Here is a 22,057-nt window from a genome sequence, read left to right on the forward strand (position 1 = left end):
TGCCTATATTACCCAACACAAATTTTGAAGATTGTGATTTCAGACTATCTTGTATTTTCATGTCTCAGTATTTTATAGTGCCAAAACATACCTTTTAAGAAATAAGTCATGATTTTTTATATAAAATCAAATAAAATTAACTATTTTCATAGTTAATAGCAACTCATTCTGCTAAGACAATGTTGGGGAGACAAAGAAATTCATTCTCAGGTATAATCATGAGTAACTTAGGACTGGGGAGAACTGTGGTGGGGACATTTCCTTGACGGATTTTGAGGGATTAACAGCAGAGCTTGAAGAGGAAGCCAATTCAAAGCAAGGGAGCAGGCTTACCCGCAGATCCTATGATGAAGCAAAAGAGTATAGCAAAGAAGGTTGGCGAGAAGACAGGTGAGTAATGTAGAATCCTACAAACTAATTTGTAAGGAGACTTTCTCCTTTGGCCTTAGGTAATCTCCTACATTTGTTGAAGCCTGTAAGCCCTACCACATAAATACAGTGGATGAAACCAGTTAGAGCTTTTATGGCAGAGAAGGCCAGCACCCAGAGATACACATGACATTCCTTTTCTACCCAGGGCCAGCGTTGCCTCACATTTCCTAGCCTCTTGACACTCTGACCAATGAAATGTGGGTAGAAGCAATGTACCTGGTGTCTAACAACCTCTCTTGGGATCCTCCATTCTCTCCTTCCTCACCTACCTGCTAGATGGCACCAGACCATCTTGTGATAAAGAAGCAAGCAAATCAGGTCCTCGAATGAATGTATGGGGCAGAGCGACCCTCACAACCTTCACTACAGAGTGACAAGAGCGAAAAATAAACTTGTATTAAGCCACTGAGATATTTTACAGCAGCCAACGTTACTTAGCTTAACTAAAGCAGTGCTAGACTAACAACACTGGTACAAATGCTGTATGTTAACTAAAAGGTTATGATCGGCATTTAGTGTTATAAATTAGGAACACAAGTGTTACTCACACATGTAGCCTGGTTGGCTTGTCTGGAGCCATGACTGCTCCCAGCATCCACCTGGCACAGCAGAGTAGGTAGTCCGGTCGGTTCTCTCACCACTAAACCTGCTGGAACCTGCTGAAGGCCCCGCTGCCCTCCCCTTGACAAAGCAGACGCACATACATGCACACACACACACACACACAAATATAAATTATACAAATTTATTTCTGTATCTCTTTATCTGTATGCATGCAAATATGTATTTAAATATCTCTGCTCACTCTATCTAGCCACCTACTATTAAGCAAACGCGGTTCATTGTGAGGGTTCCGATATTAATCCAGCATGGCAGTTTTCCTTCTGCCTTTCACTCCTGTAGCTGCCACCTGTTTCCCTGATGGTAAGAACCCTGGATCTCAGGATCACAATGTATTTATTTTTTTGCTCACCCCCATAATATACATGTTCTGAGAATTGCAAAACGTCCCCTATGAAGAACAACTTGACCGATGAGAACGCAGTAGTAATGTACTGCTTGTTATGCAGTCATGAGATGGTGCCATTGGAGACAAAATGAACGGATTAGGGGAGTATTATGCGAAGTGAAATAGACTGAAAAAGACAAATACCACTTGGGGCGCCTGGGTGGCTCAGGGGGTTAAAGACAAATACCACTTGATTTCACTCATAAGTAGAATAAAAAAAAAAGAATAAATAAAAGGCAGACTCAACTATAAATATAGAGAACAGACTGATGGTAGCCAGAGTGGAGGGAAAGGGGGGAATGGGAAAATAGGTGAAGAGGAGTAGTTATGGAATGAATAAGTCATGGGAACAAATGGCACAGCATAAGGAGTATGGCCAAAGATACTGTGTTTTTTTAAAGATTTTACTTTTAAGTAATCTCCACACCCAACCTGGGGCTCGAACTTATACCACTGAAATCAAGAGTAGCATGCTCTACCGATGAAGCCAGCCAAGCACCCCCATCACCAGTGATACTGTAATAGCACTGAATGGGGACAGAAGACAGTTAAACTTGTGGTTAGCAGAGCATAATGTATAAACTTGTCCTATTCACTATGTGGTATACCTGAAACTATGTAACATTGTGTGTCAACTATACTCAGATAAGAAAAATAAAAGTTAAAAAATAAAATCGATAAAACCATGTTTTTCTTTGTGAAGAAAAATGAACAAAAGAATGAGGAAAAAGATAAAACTCTGAATAAAATTAATGAGCTCATTGTGCTTCCAATAATAAAGATTGGCTTGGAGAGCTGGCCTATTTAGTGGTGTTTTTTTGTTCTCTTTTCCTGAAGCCAGTTGACAATTACGTTGGCCAAACTATGACTGTTTTCACTGTATGTTGACAGAAAGAAAGCTCCACTAAGAATGGAGTTTAAGTATTGGATGTAGAGAGCTGATCTTGTGCCTGAAATGTTTGTCTCTCTTTCTTTACTTACTGGCATGTGTAATTAACACATTAATCATTTCAAGGGGAAAAGCATTGTCAGTCATCTCTCTCTGCCCTGAAAAATAAATTTGATAAACATTTTCCTCATTCAGTAAAAGAATCTGATTGGAGATCCACTCTATATGTCATATGAAGTAAGAATTAGACTGGTCAGTAAAAGGATACAGTTTGTGACATTTAAAATTTCTATCTGAAACAGTCCTTTAAAAAAGGAATCTGAAATGTAACTCTGGCCAGCAATTTGGCCAAATTTCTTTACCACTGTCATTGGTAATTGCCTATTGATGTGAATCCACTTAAAATAACAGTGACACCAAGACAGAAAAACATAGGGTGAATCTGTATATAAGCTACCTTTGCCCTACATCTCCTTCACCAATACCATTCACAACTCCTGTGGTGTATACTATTAATAGCCACATTTTATAGATGAGGAAAATTAAGCCGACAAAGGTTAAATAAATTGCTTAGGGTAAGATATCTGGGCACGAGTGGGCATGAGCTGATGGCACTGAACCAGATCTACCTGATTCTAAAATCTGTGGTACTCATGAACACTTCGCTGTTTTTTTCAATCTTGGAATGTCATTTGTCAATTTTTAAAATATCTGTGTAGCCATTCACTACACATTCATAGTTTGCTTAACCAAACCTTTTTACTATTTATGGAAAAAATGCTACAGCTAAAATCCTCATAGCTACTTCTTTTCCCATTTGTACAAATGTGTTTACCAGATAAATTCTTATGTACTGGGTAGAAAAGACATAATATAATTGACCGATATTTAAATTGCTACATACTGCAATGATAAAAACATCTAATCCATTGGTAGAAAACTCAATATATAATGAAAGCCTTAATTGTTCTACAATCAGTAAAACAGTTTTTCTTTCCTTTATAGCTAGAATGCATCGGTGATCCTAGAGACCATAAAGTTGGCATGAAAACATAGTACATTGAGAGAGTGGCACATAGTTGTATGAATATGTATACTCTAAGCCAGAATGACAGAAATTTTAACTTAGGCACCACTATTTACTAGCTGTGTAACCTTGAAAACATTATTACTATTTTCTAGGCCATAGTTGCTCATGTGAGAGAGTCCAATCACTATTTTCTGTAGGGTTATTTTGATCACTATATAAGAAAATGCAAGCAGGGCACTTAGTAGAATGTCTGACACATAAAAAGTGCTCAATAAATATTCATTACCAATATATCTGTTAGTTCTGTACCTTTGTCTTTTGTGTGTGTGTGTGTATGGCATCACTTCAAGTATCCAATATCTGTGAGTTAATATATTATTATCTTATCATTATTTCACCCACTCATTCAATCATATTTATTGACCACTTACTATGTGCCAGGCACTGTTCTAGGTGTTGGGGATACAGCGGGCCCATAGAAAAATGATTCATATTTGACAGCCATCTGTAGCAATCAGAATGTTTTAATGTATGTTAACTTAAAAAATAACATTAGTTAAAATAATATCCTCTGAAGCAGAGTTTAGGACATTTAATTATAACTCTAAAGATGTGGTGTTATTTTAAATTGATTTTGATACTTTCCTAAAAATGAAAAATGACACCACTGTTTATGGGTCAATGGCTAGTGGGAATTCTTTTTACAGCTGCCTTGTGTCATTTATCTTGATCAGACACTAAAGAAGCCATTTCTGGGTAATTTACAAGATCTTTGTATCTTTTATACCCAGGCTTCCCGATCACCAAAGAATACAGATTAACCTTTATTTTCATCTATCCATGGAGAAAAATAATATGTATCAAGGTCTCAAATTGTACATTTTAATTCATCTGCTTTTAAAATACCAGTTGAACAAAAATATCAATTGGTAACAACTGCAGAAAGAGGGAACTTAAATGTACATTTCACCAGAGATACACATTTTTGAAAATTCAATAGTTTAGTATCAAACAGAATATACATTTCCTTTTAGTGTATTGCTAACCCTTCTCTAGGTCTATGCATTATTATGCATATATATTACACATCTACAAATATACAAAAATAAACGTATAAATACAGATGTGTATATAAACATATACATTTCTTTTAATACCACCAGCAGTGGTATTTGGTGGATAAGTAGCAACCTTCTTATTGTTATTTAAGTCTATGTGTATGGTTTGGAAAAGTTGGTAAGAGATCAAAGTCTGTCCAGAATGATGTCATAACAAGGTAATATGGAATCTGATTATGTGCAAAGCTGGATATTTACACAAAGAGGTCAGAAACCAGCTGGCTACATATAAACTAAAGAAAAACCAACAAACGTCCAAAGACAGTTCTTATTCTTGATCTGCTACGGACTTGCAAGCTTAGCACAATTTTTTAAGACCCAGATATTGAGAATGTTTTCTAAGTCAGCACAAATCCACTCAAAAATTTTGTGTGGCTTGCTACCCAAATTATCCTGGAGGCAATAAGAAAATTTGTTTTTTTTTTCCCTTTGCATGATAGTATTTAAAAATTATAATATTGTTTTGAAAAACTGTAGCAACATTTTACTTCTATGATTTAGGGAAAACATCCTTACAGATTCAATAAAACAATGTGGGGCTATTTTAATCTGTATTTTATTTTTATTCTTTAGATTTGAACATTCGTTCAAATTGGTTTGGGGCTGGAAACTCAATTGATTTGTCTGGACCATTGGCAATATCGGAAGAAACACTTATCTTAAAAGTCAGCTCTGGTTGTTTGCCTTCATCTCTTCTTCCTTCCTTTTTATTTCTCTCCTTTCTCTCATTGATTTTCATTTCCCACCCCTTCTTTCTCCCTCATGATTCTAAATCTTAATAATCAATATCATAAAAGACTAGATAATTAGATAAAAATTTAGGTCACTTATAGTGCAAAAAACTCAAAATTACTGAATTGTTAAACTTTTATCTTCAATAAGTACATTCATTCTCTTCAAAGGACTGGAGATACATTCTAAATAGGGTAATGGATTGATTACAGAAAGGAAAGAGGAACCAGAAATGTGATATTTCTGAATTATTCCATAAAAAATGATGACAAATCAAAGCTGTACATTCAGGCCTAAAAATAAGAATAGAAATAGGCTAGTATCACAATTCCAACATTAGACTGGAGATAAAATTTGTTAACTTCTTTGGTGGAAATGGAATTAACCGCTGTATTCATTCTATGATACCTTTAATAACTTCTTTTTAAACTCTTTTTTAAAAACTCTTTTAAACTCAAGATTATTGAAATGCTATCCAATTTTTGTGAGGTTAAAAGCCCTCAGCGTGGTGTGCGGAGCCATTCATATTAGAACGGCTAAACAACACAGTGAAGTCCCACAGAAGCATAATCCTTTGATTTGCTGATCATAATGTTCATTAGCTTATTGATGGGCTTTAATATCTCAGAAAATCTAAAAGCCTTACAGAACCACAGAGATATTTTGACATTTATGGCGAAACTCTTTTCTGAGCATTTTGGTTTTAATGATCTTGGAGATCTTCTAGTTTAACTTTCTTTCACTTTTATAGACACTTCATTAAGCCACTCTTTTAAAATAAAAGAAAAATGGTTAATGATTCCCTCTCAGCACAACAGAGTACAGCAAAGGACCACAGCCTGAAGTGCCAAAAGAATAAACACAAAAGGTTGTAAAACAACTGTGATGTAATAACCCACATTTTTGCCACTGTGACTCAGGATACCCAGACAGGGTCAAGATAAAATGTCAAATACACTTGGACTAGGCAATTCTGCCTAGAGCAGTTAATTCCTCCATTCCCCCTTCCTCTTCTCATTTCCCCAATGTCCACTCTGCTTTACCACTCCTTGAAGTTAAAGGAACTGAAAGAAAATCTGTTCCATGACGTTAGCCAGCTTTTCATGTGTGAAAGGGCTACCTAGTTTTTGCTTCTTTTTCCCAAGACTAAAGAGAAGACTCGGAAGTTCCAGAAGATCCAGACTCTACACAAAATTCAAGGTGAAGCCTTGAATTTCTCGGGAGAATGTGATTGCTTCTTGGGCAAATAAGGGAGCCATTCACTCATAGCAAGCTCCAATGGAAGTTTTGTTTTATATTTCTCAAGTGGAAACAGCTTCTTCTTTTTCACCCCCATTATTGTAACAAGATTCTACGCTTAAAATATCAAAGAATCCAGAAAGGTCTCAGCTCTCTCAACTGCAGCTTTGCAAGCCATACAACCACATCATTGCATACTCTTGTACAATTTTTACTATGCAAACATACACAGAATAGCTTAACAAAACTCATACTTTTAAAAATTATTGTGGTAAAAACACATAAAACAAAATTTACCATCTTAAGGATACAGTTCAACAGTGTCAAGTTTATTCACATTGTTCTGAAACAGATCTCCAGCACTCTTTCACCTTGTACGACTGAAACTGCGTCCATTTAAACAAAAAAGCTCTCCCCCAGCCCCTGGTAACTACCATTCTCCTCCATGAGTTGAAGTATTTTAGATACCTTATATGACTGAATCATTTTGTGAATGGCTCATTTCACTTAGCATAATGTCTCCCAGATTCATCCATGTTATAACACTGGACAATTTCCTTCCCTTTTAAGGCTAGATAATATTCGATTCTATGTATACACCACATTATATTTATGCGTTCAGCCATCAGTGAACATTTGTGTTGCTTCTCCCTTTTGACTATTGTGAATAATGCTGCAAAGAACATGGGTGTGCAGATATCTCTTTTTAAGTGAACATTTATACAGTTTATAATTCTCAAAATTATGAACATAAGCATTTGTATAACTTATATTTGTATAACTGTTCAATTATTTTTTAAAAAGTTCCTATAAGTAGAATTTCTGAGCCAAAGGTCGTGTGCATAAAAAGGAACCTAGATTTCAAGTAATACATGTGGGCAAGGTACAGATCAAACATTACAACATTTCTTATTAAAACAAGTCTTCATTTCTTTTCTTTTTATTGGTGTATAATTGACACACAATGTTACATTAGTTTCAATTGTATCACACAGTGATTCAGACAAGTTTATACATTATGCTATGCTCACAATATGTGTAGCTACCCTCTGTCCCCATACATCACTATTACAATATCATCGACTATATTCCTTATGCTGTGCTGTATTCCCATGATTTATTCATCCCATGACAGGAAGCCTGTATCTCCCTCTCCTCTTCACCCATTTTGCCCAGCTCCCACCTCCCCCGCTTCTAGCAACCATCAGTTTGTTCTCTGTATTTATAGATCTGATTCTGCTTTTGTTTGTTTATTCATTTAAAACAAAAGTCTTCTTTCCCAAGCCTCTCCACCCTCAGCCCAATGCTCCGATGATCCAGAAGCAAATTTTTAAAATTGTTTCGGTTTCATTCTCTGTCACTTAACCACAGTTATTCTGGATCAGTAGTTCTCAACTATGACTACACATTGGAACCACCTCAGAAGCTGTTAAAAAATACTGATTTCTGTGCTCTATCCCATTTAAAGCATCATCTCTTAAAGTGGGGCCTGGCCTTGGCCCCTTTCTAAATAATACGTTTTTAAAAAGCTCCCCAGGTGATTCCAATAACCCATAGTCAAAGCTGAGAGTTACTCTTTTTAAAGGAGTGCTATTCAAATGTTAATATGCAGATAAGACAATGATGGATCTTGCTAAAATGCAGGTCCCATTTCAATAATTCTGCAGTGGGGAGAGGGGCTGAGATTGGGTTTTTTCTTTTTTCTATCTGTTTTACTCTTGTGTTCAGTTAGCCAGCATATAGTACATTAGTTTTTGATGTAGTGTTCAACAACTCATTAGTTGCATATAACACCCAATGCTCATCACAAAGTGTGGCCTCCTTAATACCTAATACCCATCACCTGCTTATGCAATCCCCCCACACCCTTCCCTTCTGTAACCTGCGGTGTGTTTCCCAGAGTCCAGAGTTTCCCATGGTTTTTCTCCCTCTCTGATTTCTTCCCATTCAGTTCTCCCTCCCTTCTTCTGTGGTCCTCTGCACTACTCCTTATGTTCCACATATAAGTGAAGCCATATGATAATTGTCTTTCTCTGCTTAGCTTATTTCACTTAGCATAATCCCCCCTAATTCCATCCGACACAATGGTGGTTATTTGTCAATGCAAATGGTGGGTATTCATCCTTTCTGATGGTTGAGTAATATTCCATTTTATGTATGAACCACATCTTCTTTATCCATTCATCTGCTGAAGGGGATCTTGGCTCCTTCCACAGTTTGGCTATTGTGGACACTGCGGCTATGAACACTGGGTTGCACATTCCCCTTCGGATCACTACATCTGTATCTTTGGGGTAAATACCTAGTAGTGCAATTGCTGGGTTGTAGGGTAGTTCTTTTTTTAAAAAACATCTTGAGGAACCTCCGTACTATTTTCCAGAGTGGTTGTACCAGCTTTTATTCCTGCCAATAGTGTAAGAGGATTCCCCTTTCTCTGCACCCTTGCCAACACTTGTTGTTTCCTGTTTTGTTAATTTTTACCATTTTAACTGGTGTAAGGTGGTATCTCATTGTGCTTTTGATTTGTATTTCCCTGATGGCTAGTGATGTTGAACATTTTTTCATGTGTTTGTTAGCCATTTGGATGTCTTTTTTGGTTTAGTGTCTGTTCATGTCTTCTGTCCATTTCTTGACTGGATTATTTGTTTTTTGGGTGTTGAGTTTGGTTAGTTCTTTATAGATATTGGATACCAGCCCTTTATCTGAAAAGTCATTTGCAAATATCTTCTCCCATTCCATGGATTGCCTCTTAGTTTTGTTGTCTGTTTCCTTTGATGCGCAAAAGCTTTTAATCTTGATAAAGTCCCAAAAGTTCATTTTTGACATGATATTTTATGCAGAAAACCCAAGAGACTCCATCCCCAAGTTATTAGAACTCATACAGCAATTCAGCAATGTGGCAGGATATAAAATCAATGCACAGAAATCAGCCGCATTTTTAAAAAAGATTTTATTTATTTATTTGACACAGAGAGAGAGGGAACACAAGCAGGGGAGTGGAAGAAGGAGCAGGCTTTCTGCAGAGCGGGGAGACTGATGCGGGGCTTGATCTCAGAATGCTGAGATCATGACCTGAGCTGAAGGCAGACATTTAACGACTGAGCCACCCAGGTGCTCCAATCAATTGCATTACTAAACACTAACAATGTAACTGAAGAAAGAGAAATTAAGGAATCCGTTCCATTTACAATAGCTCTAAAAACCATAAGACACCTAAGAATAAACCTAACCAAAAACGTAAAGGATCTATACTCTAGAATCTACAGAACATTTATGAAAGAAATCTAGGAAGACACAAAAGGATGGGAAAAAATTCCATGCTCATGGAGTGAAAGAATAACATCATTAAAACGTCTATGTTGCCCAGAGCAATCTACACTTTCAATGCAATCCCTATCAAAATACCACTGGCATTTTTCACAAAGCTGAAACAAACAATCCTAGAATTTGTATGGAACCAGAAAAGACCCAGAATCACCAGGGGAATGCTGAAAAAGAAAACCAAAGCTGGGGGCATCACAATGCCTGACTTCAAGCTCTATTACAAAGCTCTAGTCATCAAGACAGTATGGTTCTGGCACAAAAACAGACACATAGGTCGATGGAGAGAACAGAGACACAGAAGTGGACCCTCAACTCTATGGTCAACTAATCCTCAACAAAGTAGGAAAGAACATCCAATGGCAAAAAGACAGTCTCTCCAATAAATGGTGTTGGGAAAACTGGACAACCACATGCAGAAGAACGAAATTTGACCATTCTCTACACCATACACAAAGATAAACTCAAAATGGATGAAAGACCTCAATGTGAGACAGGAATCCAGCAAAATCCTAAAGAACATAGGCAGTAATCTTTTCAATATTGGCCAAAGCAACTTCTTTTAAGACACATCTCTAAAAGCAAGGGAAATGAGATTGGGCTTTTTCTGAAGTAATATCAACACTTCATTTTACTGTATGATAAGCCAGATAATACATGTATTCTATTCCACTCCTTTAGACAATACGTGATGACTTCCTGAGATGAAGACAGGGGTTTGCTCATTTTCACTTTTATTTTCATCTCAATGTTTGTTATATTACTTTTAGCTTTACTATTGGTTACTTTTAGGCAATAAAACTAAATTCTCATTTCTTTTTCCAAGTAATCTTGACCACTCCTTAAAAGAAGAGATAGTCTTCTATTTTTTTCCCATCTTTCCTCCCAGAAAACTTCTGTTCCCTCTTTTGTTAGCTTTGCTTTGATTAATATTTCTGCTCTCTGGACTGTGGACTCTGAGAAACAAACTGAGAGTTTTGGTGGGGAGGGGGGTGGGAGGTAGGGTGAGCCTGGTGGTGGGTATTATGGAGGGCATGTATTGCATAGAGCATTGGGTGTGGTGCATAAACAATGAATTCTGGAACACTGAAAAGAAATTAAAAAAAAAATAAAAATTAAAAAAAAACCACTGGAACACTAACTTAAAACACTAACTTAAAACACTGGGTCCTTTTCAACACTGCAGGGAAGTGAGCATTTGAGTCCTTTCTCACTTTGGATTCACTTTGGCCTGAGGTCATTATGGTCTGCTATCTGTGCATTATTCACTTTGGGGCAGTTCTCCTCCTCAGAAGAAACTACACCATGGCCTGGAGATGATACAGTCCAGTGGTTTGAAGACTTTGTATTAAAACGTAGGGTGGGAAATGAAGAGGGATGATGGGAGGAAGTTGTAGAGGAGATCCAGGCACTGAACACTGTGGAGTCTTTGGCTGAGATCCTCCAGGTGAAGGAGAAGTGCTATATCCTCAAGGGAGAGGTAGAGGCCATAAAGCAAGAAGCCAAGCAGTGCAGTGAGAGGCAGGCTGAGCTCCACAAGGTGGAGAGGTTCTTCATTCAGATGAAGGTCTTCCTGGATGTTTCTGCCTTACACGCAGTGCCCAAGGGTTAATGTTTGTGTGCCCTCCCACAATGGCATAGAAGGGGAGTTGGGAAGTGTGTGGTTATCTCCGGAGTGGTAATGTGCTATGAATTTGAATATTAGGTAAATAAACCCTTAAAAATGAAATATATATATATATATATATATATATATATATATATATATATATATAATTTCTGCTCTCTGCTTGAAATACAAATAAATCTTCCATGTTATATCATTAGATTGTTTCTTAAGTAGAAAACCAACAAAGGGATTTGCAAGTGTTATGCTTTAATACTAAAGCAGATATACACCATGCCCAATGATATACTAGGCTTCTAGTGCCTTTTCCATGGGCTCTTTTATAGGAATCTAGGCCACCCAAAAAACACTGTTTGTAGCACGAAGGCCCATGGACTCCTTAAAATCACAGCATTTAGTTTTCATCCCATTTTGATAAAGATTTTGTAGTACAAACTCTCCCCTGGTATTTCTATTACTTCCCACTCCCACCCCTTTTGTTACTTGCCCTTTAGTTATTTTCTACACTCTAAGCCATATTAGCTATTTGGTAAACCACAGATTGTCCCTGAACCCTAACCCTTAGGCTTAACCCTAATCCCATTCTCTTCAGGACTGGTGGGTCTAGGCCTGTGGCTACCTGGAACATCCCTTTATTCCTTTCCTGGTTCAGAGCCACACTGTTCCCACCTGCCTTGGTTACTGATCTTTTCTGCTGAAGAAACTCAAGTAGCTTCAGAAGAGCTGACACATACGTGATAAATGTACTTAGGGCTTGTATCTTCGAAACTGTATTTATAAAGAATTCTAGGTAAAAAGTTTTACTTCAGAACCTTAAAGGTATCAGTCTAAATACCTTTCTTTTGTGAATTGTGACTTTTTTCCCCCTAGAGGTTTGCAAGGTTTTCTTTTTAATTACATTGTTCTGAAATTTCACCACAGTGTGTCTAGTTGGGGGGTCTGTTTCCATTCACTGGGTTGGAAACTCAGTGAGCCATTTCAAACCAGAGTCTTATTGTTCTTTAGCTCTAGTGCGTATCTTTTTATTATTTAGCTTCCTAATTTAAACACTGCTTTGCCTCCTTCTCTTTCTGAGGTTTTCATTAGTTGAATATAGGCCCTCCCTGTTTGTTCCTCATATTCTCCATCTTTTACTTTTTATTTAATGTTTTAAAAGATTTCTTTGATTTTATTTCTTCTAGTATCTCTACTAAATTTTTTTATTTTGACAAATTATATTTTAAATCCATAAGAATGCTTTCTCATTCTCTTATTCTCTTATTTCTTGTTTTGTAGATTTAATATTTTCTTGGATCTTTTTGAGAATATTTCTGAGGATGATTTTTTTAAAACGTTCTTTTTGTTCCCTGTATCATTTCAGCTTCCTCTGAGGTTGTTTTTCTATTTTTTAGCATTTGGTACTTCTCTTTTTATACTGCTAGTTCATGTTCCAGTGTTGTCTCTATTATTAAGAAAACAGGCCTGGGTAGATGGAGTAGATGTTTCTGCTTTCGTAGTGGCGCAAGATTGTTCTCCTACCGGGTCTCTCCCCTTCTTTTTAATTTTTTCCTGGGTTGGGCCAGGCAGTGTTGACCAGCAAACTACGAGGACCGTCGAGAGCGGGAGCTGGCTGTCAGGCTGAGTGCCAGCACAATGCTCAAATGATAATGGCTTCCGTCTGAGGCATCAACAAATTTACAAATGTTATCTCCTCCCAGTATGCCCAATTTCTTTAGAAAGGAGTCCTCATACATTTTGCCTGGAGATGAAATGTGAGCGGCCTGCTCACATATGTTGGAGCTAAGGTGCTGACTGAAGAATTCTGGACATGTTCAGACCTTTGAGTAATCTGTGTTTAACTCCATCTTTCCCTCTCTGCCTCTGTTGTGTCTACTGACTCTGTACCCAAGGCATCTCAGGGGTTCCACAGGGCAGATAAGCTTTCTTCCTCTACAGAGCTCTCAGAGGGTATTCCAGGTTTACGATTTCTCTGCCTTCCTTTCTGTCTAATGGCTTCCATCTACCTTTTTGTATTCCAGGAATTTATTAAATAGATCAACCTTTAGTGACACACACTTCCCATTCTCACTTGTCTGTCGTGCCAGGAAGTTGCCTTTTTGCTTTTAGTCATTACTCAATGTTCCCCTGCTCTGCTCTTCATCACAGAGCAGTGACCAACCCCTGTAAATGACATTTATATGCCAACTGGCTTCCATGGAGTTTCAGCCAGTGGAAAGCACTGGTAGGATACTGGAGAGAAAAGAAGAGGGACAAGGCAATATATTTCTTTCTTCTCTTTCTGTCCTGGGCAGCATCTCTAGAAGCGTTGCATTCCTTCTTTCTTGCGCAACACATCCTGACCCCAAGCAGCCCCTTTCTGCATGGTTTCAGCTCCTGACATGCAGGCTGGGCTTCGTAGGCTCCAGCAGTAATAATTTCTACCTTGACCTTTCCAGCCCTAGTGGTGGGACCAGTGCCTGATGTTGCAAATTCATTTGGCTTTTTAGACGGGCCCACATTTTCATAAATAGGCGCCCATATTCAGTTCTCTTTAGTAAACTACTTGGTTCAATTTTCCTGAGTGAACTTGACATTCAGATATAAAGGGAGATTGTATTCTACATTTCTATACTTCTAATTCAATAAGGCCGTGGAAGAAATGAGAGGCCAGTGCATGTGTTTAGCCTACCATTTTGAATTGGAAAATTCACATTTTGAAGCTTATGATGCATATTGCCAAACTGCCTACTAGAATGTTTGTATCAAATTACATTTCCACTAATAGTGTGACGGTATCAATAGCCCGTCACCCTCAAAACACAGGGGATTGATGCTTCTTTTTAATCACTGCATCCAATCTTTGTATGGAGATCTAATGAAAACTTCAAGTTTTCCTGGCTCAGAAGATTTCATATTTGTGTTGTTCTAACAGCTGGAAATGATCTATGAGGAGATAGAGCCAACTGCACTCGCCTAACATTTGATTCAAGATGGTTGGCCAAGTTACTAAGGAGCCCAGAATCCCAAAAGCAAGAAAAAGCCACAGAAAGCAGCTTTTCCAGTGTCTGCTTCTGATATCTAAAAGGAAGAAATTATTCTGGCTCTCTAGAAAAGTAAACTTCCCCAAGATAAATAAAATCATTGTTGAGATCCAAATTATTAAAGCATGACTCAAAGAAGAGAGAGTCTCACAAAGGACTGAGTTAAAACCAACTCCTAACATCTCTGCTTCCAAGCTGAAAATTTCATTGGAAAAAGTTGCCACCTGTCTCCACGAGGATCTCACAGAGATTTCCAACTAGAGAACGAAACACAGAACAGGAGTACTGGAAATAAGAAAGCTCCAATTTCACCTTATAAAGTAGGAGCATTGTTGCAGCCCTCCCTGAAATCATGCGGAAATATCAATCTGGAGTCTTGATTAGCCACATCTGGCCATGACTCAGTCCATTCTATGATGGCTTTGCCCAAAACTTATTTTCCCTGCAATACCGCTCTTGACACCCACCACCTATCAACTGCTAGTATTCATCCCACTCACTCTAGACCTCCTGTGTGCCTCCCAGGTGCCTTTCACTTGGACAGGGAGTATACTGACGCTTTTACACCAATTAATTGTGCTCTGAAGCACATCACTTATACTCTTTGGTCTCAGTTCTCTTATCTATCAAATGAGCCTTAATGATCCTGGAATGTCCACCCAGCTCTGAGCAGCAGCTATGATGGTTGGGAAATACGTGTCTTTAGTAAAGCCATTTGGCTAGGGCCATTATAGTCACAAAGAGCCTCAAATCTGGCCATTTGATCTTGTCTTCCAGAAAGGTTATTTTATTTTTATGTGTTTAAAGCATGATTTTATGTACTTAAAATGTGCTACACAGTTTTTTTTCCTATCCTATTCTGGCATTTCTCTTCTTCTCCTTCTTGTTTTTAATATTCCAGAACCTCAAAAAATGGAAGTGTCTCAGCTGTCTTCTGATGTCTGAGAGGGCCAGGCCCTATTATTCAGTGAGTCTATTCACATCTCTTGCTCTCCCTATGGTCCATGAACAGGTTACTGTGGGATGGAGAAGAGATTTGGTTTTATGAAGTGCTGAATTGGTGTTCTGACTAAACTAAATGTTTTGGTGACTGATGGGGTGGAACCCAATAATTCTGCCAAGTTGGGATTAGCACCAGAGCTACTTCCCTCTTGGTGTAGATTCAGCTCAAAGTCACGGCTAAAGAGAGATGAAGGAAATCCAGTATGCAAGAGTGGACTTCAATTATAATAACCTCCCAAAGCTTTTTTCAAAGTTTCAAAAAAAGAAAACTGGAAAACCTCATCACACACTTTAACATACCACTTGTAATTTGCCTAATGGATATCTTTGTTGAAAACTATTTCTAATGAGATGGATGAAAAGCTAAAGCGGTCAATAGATTGGGCCAAATCAGGCACCAAAAAAATGTCCCTAGGGATTTTTAAATTTCATTTCACCACAGTGTTCCATATACATAGTTTCTTACCAGTCTTCTCAGTCACAACTTGTTCCTCTGAACTCTAAGAATCAAGGTAAGGCTCAAAATCGTTTTTACAAAATAATCATTTATCACTCTAGTCTCAAAAGCTGTAAAATGTACTAAATACAAATATTACTTCATATCTGAGGAATTTAATGCACTTACCTCCTTATTGAAGATGGGGCATCAAAGAATTTAGTATGATTAACACATTCTGTGTTTGTTCTCCTTTTATTTATGCATAGGTTAAGTTTTGGAAGTCACTTTGCTTTTTCAGTTTGTGAGAGTATTCGTAGAGGAAATAACTAGCAGGGGTCAACAATGTATAGTACAGGGTTCCAGAAAACTGGGTCCCTCTTGCTCTATGCTAACTACTTGGATCAAGTACACAAACTAATGTGTCCACACAAGATACCACTTCTTAATGAGGTCTGCTCCTCTCTTAGCATTCCTTACTGCTCCACAAATACCAATTTTAACCAACCCAGTCCTTTGGCGATGGCTGAGGCAAAAGATAAAAGTGTTATCTTTATATATTTCCAAGATAAAGTTTTCCTATCTATTCTCAGCCCAAGTAAATGTTTTCTCTATATTACAGATGATGTGAAAAAAAAGTATGTTTCATGGGTAACAAATGGCATCTCTGTTTTATCAAAACTACTTCTCTGGGAAGTAAAGGTATTTTTCGAGTCTTCTATACAGAGCTGGAAATTTAGAGTTGCAAAGCAAAAACTGAAGATCTTCATTAAATATCATTAAATGATATCCAACAACAAGGAGATAGGAAGAAAATCAAGTCCACTTATTTTACAAGAATGTCAAGGTCCATGATTAAAATGAGCCCCCAACCAGGCAAAGGGCTGGTCTTCAATACAAGGAAGGGCCTTTTGTCTGGCTATAGCCTTTGACACTGGGGAACATAGAAAGTTGAATAATTTAAGAAATCCTGAGTGGGGGAGGAAAAAACAAAACAAAACAAAACAAAAAATCACCTCCCGGAAAGTACTTTTACACCGTGGATTACACTGTGGCTGTGGCCTCTGTACAGTAGCTGCCTTATCTGGTGCTGAGACAAAAAGTACATGTGAGCAGTTCTCATTCAGGAGGAAGCTGACTTCCAAAGAGAGGTTAAGTGGCTAGCTCAAGAGAAGAAAGCTAGGCAGGGGGAGATCCAGGATTGGAACGTCAAAGAGTGACTCCAGCCCATTTTATCCCACTGTGACACTATCTCCACTCTGCTGGGGACAAAAATAAAAAGAAAAAAAAAAAAAAGTGTTGCTGGAATTATCTATCAGTGGAACAGACATTTGTACTACTTGCAGTCATTTGGGGAAATTTTTCTGGTTAACAGTAAGAAACATTTGCATTTCCTGTTGCAGAGCTCAGCAAGAATGGGGTAGGTATGGGATTCATTCTTTTTGGCAGCCATGCCCTGGAGGGAAAGGGGAGCCAGAATTATCTCACAGACAAATAGAAAGGAACAGCAAGTTTTACACCCACTGGCTTCAAAACGACAGCCAGTTCCCCTTGTGACGTCTACCTCAAGCTGAGTAATGCACTTGAGAGCTGTTTTGCCAGCCTCTCAGAATGTAATCTTTAACCCCTTTTATTTGGGATCCAGTGACACTGAGGCATCAGAAAAATGATATACTGCCAGGTTAAAAACAACAGCATTTACGCTGCTTTTATTTTTCTTTTCATTCAAAGATGCAGAAGCCAATGCTGTTGGTAACTCTGTATGACAGCGTGTGGTGGAAAGGGTCACGTCAGCATGCTGTGACTCATGCATGCCTACTTACTTCTGTATGGCCAGAACATTAACCTCATCTTCAGAACGTTGGCTGATGACCAGCTTTTCCACCTTGATAAACTACTCGTGCTCACTGGTTAATATTCTCTATCTCCCAATGATCTATTTGCTTTCTGATAGGTCAGGAGGTCAGGATCTCACAAACTTCGCTCCTGAATAACTCCCATGGTTTCTGCTGTACTAGGAAACCACCAATATCTTTATAATATTTTTCTTTAAACTGACTCACTCTAATATTTTTAAAAGATTATATCACTACTGTAGATGGATAAAGAATACATTACTGAGTTTAAATAGATGGCAGCTTTAAAATGCATATGCAATCAATATAGAACAGTGCTTTAAAGTTTATGAAAATATTGATACCTTGTGGTAAAGGCTCTGAGTGTGCGGCCCAGATACTCTATTAAAAAAATAAAAAAAATTAAAAAAGGAGGGAAAGCAGGGGACATTGTAAGAAGTATTAAATATATGCAAACACTAAATGAAGATTTCCTCTTTTGTGTGATCAGAAAGATTGAAAGAAAACTGACCCCAAAAAATCAACTTTTCATTATGGAAATCAGAATAGTGATGTTGGGTCATTGAGCTATCTTGTGTGCTCTCTCACTTCGGGAAATATTTCAGTTGTAAAACATGACTAAATTTGAATTTTTTTTTTTTTTTGTACGCTCCGCGCCCAGTGCAGAGCCCAGTGAGGGGCTTGAACTCATAATCCTGATATCAAGACCTGAGCTGAGATCAAGAGTCAGATGCCTAACTGACTGAGCCATCCAGGCGCCCCTGAAAGAGCATTCCTATTGCTCACTTAGACCTTAGTGAGGAGGAGAACCGAGACAAGGGCGGGTGTTCCTTTTCCTTCACAGCCAATTCCATTCAACACAAAATATGAATTACGTGCTCAGCTATTTCAAGTACTTTATTATCTTATTTGATGAGGAGAGACAAAAACATTTGAGATAAATAACTACAAAACAAATCAACACTCTTAAGGGGGAACGCTACGTAGTGAGGCATGTAAGAGCACACGAAGAGCCTTTGGGTTCCTCTGCATGAATAAACCACAAACCACACGCCTTGTAGATAGACAAATTAGCAACGGGCCACATCTGGATGGAAGCAGCCCCGTGGGACTCAAGGCATGGTGAGCAGAAGGCAAGAAAAAGAAAAATGGGATTTCTGGTCCTACTTTCCTGCCCCAGGGGCACTATCAGTATTCAAGGGAGGGAGAGAAGCCCCACTCAGACTCCTGAAGAATTAGACCTTAGATACTCTATTTGATTTTCCATGATCTGATGGTATTTGTTGTCACAAGTATGGACTAAGGAGGGTGTTAGCATAAAAGTATCCTGCAGAAATAGTGAATAAAACAAGATTATTGAAATGTATGGCAAGTGTTTTAAAGAACCGATTTTTATAACACAGATAATTATCGAAATATTAAAGGAAATGTTTTGCTTCTTGTTTCAATCATCATTCAGTGGCTTCATACCCATTTTCTAGCAAATAACAATGGCAAATGGCCAATCTCTTTTGAGATGAAGACTGTATCATGCTAGACATTAGACTTTCAATGTGTATAGACTGAGAAAATACATAATGATCAAAGTCTTCTATTAATTCAGCAATGCAAGTAAGTGAATTTATATTTTATTCATCACCTCATCTACAGACATTTAAAAAACAGTTCTGTGTGTATGACATAGTATTTATTTAGTCTACCTATACTGAATGTGCATATGGATTTACAGACCCCTCACAATAAATTCTACTACCCCTGGGGGTCCAAGACCTACTGGTTGGTAACCACGGAGTAGGACAGGCTTATGATTGATGACAGTGGGGAGGGCCTGGGGCACATCTGCAGGTCCTCTATTGCTTTTATCATCTTGACCCTCACACTTTCTTCCTGAAACTCTGCACTCCTCTGTTTACTAAAAATATTTTCTGTATAAACTTCAACAAGTTGGTTATGATTTTCCACAGTGGGAACATTTTTTTCATGTTAAAAAATGAATCTGTGCTTTAATTGGAGACCTTCACAACTGGGAGAAAAGTCATTTTAATTCCAGAGGTATCAGGTCTTCTGCTACACTTACATTAATATTAATATGTTAGTCCTGAAGCTAGGTGGTGAACACATGGTTGTTTGCTGTATGATTCTGTATACCTCTGTGACATCCATATTTAATAATAAATGAAAGCACAGGAATTTCCTGCACAGTTATAGCTCTTTTCCTTAACACTGTTATCACAACAAGCCCAAAAAATCTACTGATAAAATTACTTGCTGCAAAAAGCATAGTGAAGTAACACCGTAAACTTACTGACTGTTTTCTGGAATTTGAACTCATTTGTCCTAGCACGTTTTATCAGGACTTGTGATTCAAAACGTGCTCGTGAGCTTTTGCCCAAATGTGCATTCCTTCTTTTGGGTCTGCTTTTTGTGTGATCCTAAGGACCTTCGTGACTTTCCTCCAAGCAGTGTCTTCAACAGGTCACATATATGTTCCTGAACTATCCGCTCTCCCCTTGCAGCAGATCTTCCTCTTACCATGGCACAACTTACAATAAACTTGTCTACATTTGCTGTCTATAGGTACTAATAATGTCCTAGCCAGTTCCAATCCACTTCACTCCAACTTGTCCCTGTGATACCACGGAAAGTGCCCTTGTCATTGTCACAAACCACTTCCACATGGGCCAAGAGGCCACTTGTTGGCTCTCAGCTCATTTGCTCTCTCAGTTCATCTGACATGTTGACACTTTAAATAGTTTCTTAAGACTGTTTCCATTACACTCACCTATTTATTCATTCAGGACGACCCAAAGAACAGAACAGTAAAAAAGACTGGTTCTTGTGTTTATGAATGACTGTGACAGAGACAGAGAAACAAATATGCGGTTACAAAGGCTATGGACACTAAATGTGCTAATGCCGTGTTGGGGATAATAGTGTGTGAACACAGGACCAATGGGGAATGCCTAATCAGGATTTAGAAGGTCAGGGAAAGCTTTCTGAGGAAGTGACATTTAATCCAAGACTTGAAAGATGAATAGGAATTAGTGAAAGAATGGAGTACGTATAGTGAGAAAGGATACCCAAGACAAAGGGAAGAGCACATGCAAGGGCTTGGAAGTGAAGAGAACATGGAAATGTGGAGTGACGTAGTGTCAATAAAATGCAGAGGGTTTTTTTGTTTGTCTGTTTTTGTTTGTTTGGGCAGGGGAACAGCAACAAAAGAAAGAATAATAAAAATGTCACCAAAGTAGGGAGGCATCACATCATGACAGTCCTCATAAGACAATTTAAAAATATTGCACTTTTTAATTGAAGGCCCTGGGGAGCAAATGAGGAATGTGGAGCTGGAAAATGATTGAACCAGGAGAAAAGACTGGGAAGGGGCAAGGTTAGAGGGAAAGATTCATTAGGAATCTGTGACACTGATCCAGGCAACAGTGGTAGCGTTAGTGGTGGTAGTGTTAGTGGGGGTAGAGAAAACTGGCCGTTATAGAGGAAGAAGCAACAGAATTGAATGATTGGAAGGGGGCCAGGATGGAAGAAAATGTCTGGTCACAAGATGGAAGAGCCAGTAATAGCAATGATCATAAGGTTGGTGCTCTTCACTAATGTGGAAAGCACCCAAGTAGGAATGACATGTGGTTAAAGGTAGAAGCGGGATGATGAGTTTAGTTGGAGCTTACTAATATGTCAAAAGCAGAGGCACACTTGGACAAGCACTGCGGACCTTGAAAAGGACTGGCTCTCTTCTGTCTCTCTCAGAGATAAGGAATGAAGAAATAATGAGGACTTGTCTGTTCCTAGGAGCTTTCTCAGGAAGCATGTCTAAGTGACCCATAACCTAAGATGTAGAGTGTGGGCATGACATGCTTCTAGCCTGGAATCCACCTTTCTTCTAAGCAGAAGGACACTTTCCAAACTACAGACAGACAGAAGCCACAACTCCAGATCCATGGCTCTGAGAACTAGGGTATCAGGGAATCTCTAACAAGAATCAGACATATAGTGACAAAGGACACATGACCTCATTGCCAAGTTTTTGGTAATCGGCTTTAAGAGTCCTCAGGGGTCATAAAGGATAAGGAGTTTAGGGGAAGCAGAAGTAGCCCTGAAATAGCTGAAATCCGAATTGGGGGCTCTTGTCCTTTCACAGGATCCTGACAAGGTCTTGGCAATACATCCAGGTTTGGGATTAGCAAATTGGGCCAAGTTGGAATGAGGATAGATGAAATATAAGGAAAGAAAAAGATTCATTTTTAAAATCTCAGCTTTGTTGGCTTGTGCATTTTATTTTGCATTTTAATGGTGCATATCATTTTCAGTAGAGGTCTTGTTTCTTACAAGAT

The 22,057-nt window shown here is 38.3% G+C and overlaps 1 protein-coding gene across 6 annotated transcripts in view; it reads right to left on the reverse strand.

Annotated features, from left to right (window-relative positions):
- XRCC4 (X-ray repair cross complementing 4) overlaps positions 1–22,057 on the reverse strand; it is a 332,298-nt gene that overhangs the window by 44,399 nt on the left and 265,842 nt on the right. For 4 of the 6 annotated variants that reach the window (XR_004381362.1, XM_032847216.1, XM_032847189.1 and 1 more), the window contains one exon: positions 18,684–19,038. The exons of the other annotated variants lie outside the window; for them this stretch is intronic. Coding sequence is in view for 1 of the 4 variants with exons in the window: in XM_032847216.1 (XP_032703107.1) it covers positions 19,023–19,038 (16 nt within the window). In the remaining 3 variants the exon portion in view is untranslated. Of the gene's footprint in view, positions 1–18,683; positions 19,039–22,057 lie in introns of those variants that run through there. 6 annotated transcript variants of the gene reach the window in all.

The sequence above is a fragment of the Lontra canadensis genome, unplaced genomic scaffold, assembly GCF_010015895.1.
Source record: "Lontra canadensis isolate GAN:19392208 unplaced genomic scaffold, GSC_riverotter_1.0 scaffold4, whole genome shotgun sequence".
Classification (NCBI taxonomy): Eukaryota; Metazoa; Chordata; class Mammalia; order Carnivora; family Mustelidae; genus Lontra; species Lontra canadensis.